At 28.1% G+C, this 4,674-nt stretch overlaps 1 protein-coding gene across 1 annotated transcript in view; it reads right to left on the bottom strand.

Moving 5' to 3' along the window:
- Positions 1–2,575, bottom strand: part of LOC108693811 (serine protease inhibitor dipetalogastin-like) — a 5,687-nt gene extending 3,112 nt beyond the window's left edge. Inside the window, exons 1-4 of the mRNA XM_018202961.1 lie at positions 2,524–2,575; positions 2,225–2,395; positions 1,704–1,847; positions 336–488 (exon numbers count right to left, since the gene is read on the bottom strand). Of these exons, the coding sequence (XP_018058450.1) occupies positions 336–488; positions 1,704–1,847; positions 2,225–2,395; positions 2,524–2,575 (520 nt within the window). The remainder of the gene's footprint in view (positions 1–335; positions 489–1,703; positions 1,848–2,224; positions 2,396–2,523) is intronic.
- Positions 2,576–4,674: the final 2,099 nt, after the last annotated feature.

Raw genomic sequence — 4,674 nt, forward strand, 5'->3', positions numbered from 1 at the left:
TATATATATATATATACAATAAATCTCGGAAATATCTTGCTACGATCGTTTCGTGTATTAATAGAAAATGCAGTCTGAATCTGCAATTGCTGTCCGTGTCAAGCAATTATCTTGATTCGGATGTAAATCGTGATCCACGCCCGCAGAGGGATAACCGGGTTATGCCGATGAAATATTTAGTTCAAAGTGGAACTCTAAATTAATTCAGCACCAACACGATATAAGACTTAAGAGAGTGCGAAGGTACCGACAAGGAGTTATTTTCGATTATTTACTGGCAATTACGCGAGTCATAACTAAATGCTTCCGCATAACTTCTCGTCATAATCTCTTACTGGAATTATATCGTTGCAGGCACTTGAGCTGAGCCGCGTTTTGATAAGTGAGTCCGTTATTAGCGCAGATCGGATTTATGCCGTAATATTCGGTTCCACCTCGGTAACATGAATCGTTCTGTGGACAATCCGTCATCGGCACAGCTTTTAAATCTGAAACAGATCACAGGACAAAATTCATGATTGAATGAGCAGTAAAAATTAATTTGCTCATGATTAGTGATTAGCCAAAGTATAATAATCGAAATATCAATACGCTCGCATTTTGTAAGTCAACATGAAAAACGATCATCTTCGGTTTTGCTGAAGTATCTAAAAATTTATAGCGTTTTTCCACTTAAATTAGTGCAACACTGCATATTGAGTGCAATTAATTGCAAATGAATTTATCAATTAATATATTTTCAATATTAATAATTTAATTTAAAAATAATTTAATTACGTATCTTTTATTGCTACGATAACCTCATAACGTTAAAAAGATTAAATTATTTATTAACATTGAAAATATGTAAATCGATTTGTATTCAATTGTATTAATGTTGAACTAGTTTTCCTAGTAAAAAATGTTTAGATACAGACCTAAAAATATTTTTGTTGGACCATCAAAATAGTACAGGACACTCAAACGTGATGATGATGAATGTTTTAAAAAGTTTTAATGTTCTAACAACTAATTTAAACGTTTTACTTGAAAAGATTACAATATGATATATATGTAAGTACGTATATATTAGTAATTCAAAATTGAATTATTTAAAAGCAATGAAGATCCAGCTTCGTAATAGACATTTTAAATTGCTAGTATTAATTGTGTTTCTTATGCGGTCTAAAATAAAGATTTTTAATATAATTTAATGTTTTACTTGATTATTTGATGGTTCAAACAAAATCAAAGCTGTGTTCAAAGCTGTGTATCTAATAAATTTTTAAATATTTTAGTAAATTCGTTCTTTCTATGTGAAAATTAAAGCTTATTTATATTAAATTAAAAACTCTAATAAAAATTAAAAATATAAAATTAAAAGAGAGAGCTTCGAGAATAAATCTAATATAGAAAATAAAAAAGATAAGAACCCAAGCAATTATTAGTCCGCAAGTAAAATATATTAAAAATCTATAAATTAATAAAATATATTAAATTATCTATATAGTTATAATATAAAGATACAACGTATAGTAAATAGTGAAAAATATTTCTCTCAATAAATAGAAATTTTTAATAAATTCAGTAATTTTTTTACGGAAAAAAGACTCAATGCAAATTAACATTATCGTTATTAAATTTTTATTTTAATATTGTAAAATTAAATGTATACATCAAATATACACACGAAAAATGAAACGATTCATATTATCTGCGTTTACCTCTAGATTGCCTTTGACGAACGCAAAATAAAGACTGCATATTAGTATAAATTTTATAGTCTGAACCGCAAACCGGATCATAATACAGATTGACGCTACAGTATTCCTCGTTTTCCAAGCACGGACCAGAGTGTAAGGTGGCAACTAAAAAGAATGTTAAATCACCGGAAAAAATATTAAATAAAATTTTATAAATGTGTAAAATTTACAGTACATTTTAATGTATCATTATTATTCCAAATCTCATTATTATTACAAAATTTGGCATTATTAATTTTTGTCAGTGGAAATTAATACATTTTAAGAAATTAGTGACATATTTAAGAAACATTTTGCTATTTTGATTAATTTGTGTTTAGATACACATAATTCTTTATAAAACTTCTAGTAAAATATTTATAATAATATAATTTATGAAGCAGGCACGCAACTTACATTAATATTTCATTGTAATTCCAAAATAACAATACATATTTGTGCATAATCAATTTTTGTTAGTTGAAACAAAAAGATTAACTTACCGGTTTCGTGATTATGGTGATTTTTACAATCTAAATAAAAACTATTAGCATATGTTACGCCGTTGTCGCCGCATACTGGACCGCCGTATATATCCGATTTATCGAAAATCGTACAGTTCTGATATAATGCTCCCTTGTCGTCTGAGGTAAGCGCGATACACATCTTGATCACTGCAAGATTTTTAATTTTTTTACAAGTTTCATTTTCACATTTAAAAAAAATCTACATATCCGTGGATGAGATTAATTAATAAAACTCATATTAAACTCAGCAAGAAATGTAACTCAACTCAAATTACCAAAAAAAAGAAGATATTGATATAAAACGTAACGTGAAACTGTAAACGACATTATGCTACAAATGCAGTTTTCGTTTGTTGAAGAACTTGTCTCGACTATGTCCGATTATGCACCTGCACCGCTTTTTTTCTTCGATTGAATATATCGTTATGCATTCCTCTCGTCGTAATAATCAGGGAAATTCGATATCGAATACGTGTCACTGCCAGGCAACGCTAGCGAAATCAATCGTAACAATGCGTCATTATTGATCCTTCCCGTCACCAATTTATTCCGCCGATTTAAACGTGATCTGTCATGTAAATTAATATTTTGTCGCACACGTAAAAACACGTTATGAATAAACATGTTTTACGTAATACATTCTTTTATCGGCAAATTAGTCAGCATTAAAAAAGGTGACGCGTAATAGCAAAGAACGTGAAGAAAGTAATAAAAAAAATGAGAGAGAAAAAGAAAAAAGAAATAAAATAAAACTAATTATTCTTTTAATAATACTAATTATTTATTAATATTAATATTAATATTAGCATATGTAAATATTCTTTCTTTCCTTTTGTACTTCCTTTTCTTTATTTCTATATATTTTTCTACATAATATGATTTCTATATTCAAATGTATTGATTAAAATGATCTATCTGAGAAAGAGATTATGTTAATCAATACTTGAATATCTCGAAAGGGAGAAGTTTTTTTCAAAAAATCTTTCAGACAAAAGTTTTATGTTCCAGGAAAAAAGATGATGACCTTAGTTTACCTTAAGAGAACGTCCTTAAGTTAGGTCAAGGTTGCATGAAGTTTTTTGAATGAAATGTCCCATTTTTTATTGCACACTCTTGTAGCTTATTTCAAGAGCTTTCCAAAACGCTACAATAAAATATTTTTTCTTTATTTGCATTTCGAATTATGAGATTTGAAAGTTATGTATATATTGCCGGCATTTGCATTATTTAAGTCATCTAAGGTGTCTGATTGATAGCTAAAACCTTTTGAATGTTGCTCAAAGTCATGATTTTGATATCAGATGTTAAAGTCAAGGCCATTGGAGATTATTTCCCTTATTTTTATTTTTGCACTAAAAATTCATTTTTACTTTTTCATCGTTGCTATGAAATGTGCTCCACAATTGAGCTTCAAGATGAAATTATATGAAATGTGTTCTTCACAGTATAATTTTGTTTCAAAAGTTATTCAGACCCAATCTATAATTTCTGAAAAAAATAAGAATTTTACGAAACATGTGGAATATTCTCGGAACAATGATATTAGGTATAATAAAAAGAAATCCATTATTTTTGCATGAAATTGAATGGAAAAATAATAGATTTCTTTTTACTCCACCTAATATATAAATTTTTAACTGATATTTGAATGTTGCTTTTACACACACATACACACACACACACACACACGCACGCACACACACGCACGCACGCGCGCGCGCGCACACACACACACACACACACACACACACATACACACACACACACACACACACACTCACACAAATATTTCGAGATATTAGAACTTGGAATGTTTTTTGAGAATTTTAAAAATTTATATGAATATTTCAGGAGAATATTTAGTATTAGCTTGTTTTATAATTTGTTCCACTTCGTACATAGAAATAAAGAAAAGAAAAAATCAAAAATCGAAATGCAACTAGACAAACATGCAATAAAATAAGAATGAAATTATTTTGTAATTTTTATTTACTAATTTTTATCTTATAAATGTATACATATAAGTGTTGATATGAGAATGAGCTGCATTATCAACAAATAATTATCTTTATTTCCAGGCAACATTATGTCCAAAATATGGATATAAAATGTCTTGAAGACGTAAAGATTATTTTATAAAACATCATATTATAAGAGAAAGCAATCTTTAAGACGGCTTGAAAACGTTTTAAAGATTGCTTTAAGACTTATAATATGATGTCTTATAAAATAATCTTTATGTCTTATATTTTGGACATAATGTTGTCTGGAAATAAAGATAATTATTTGTTGATAATGCAGCTCATTCTTTTGCTCGTATTTTGGACATGATATTGTCTGGGTTTTTTCCAGGTATACATTGTTGTATATATATATGTTTAAAAATCATCTAAAAGACACATTTTAAAACAGACGTCTTTAAAACT

Source organism: Atta colombica, unplaced genomic scaffold (genome assembly GCF_001594045.1).
Source record: "Atta colombica isolate Treedump-2 unplaced genomic scaffold, Acol1.0 scaffold11, whole genome shotgun sequence".
Lineage (NCBI taxonomy): Eukaryota > Metazoa > Arthropoda > Insecta > Hymenoptera > Formicidae > Atta > Atta colombica.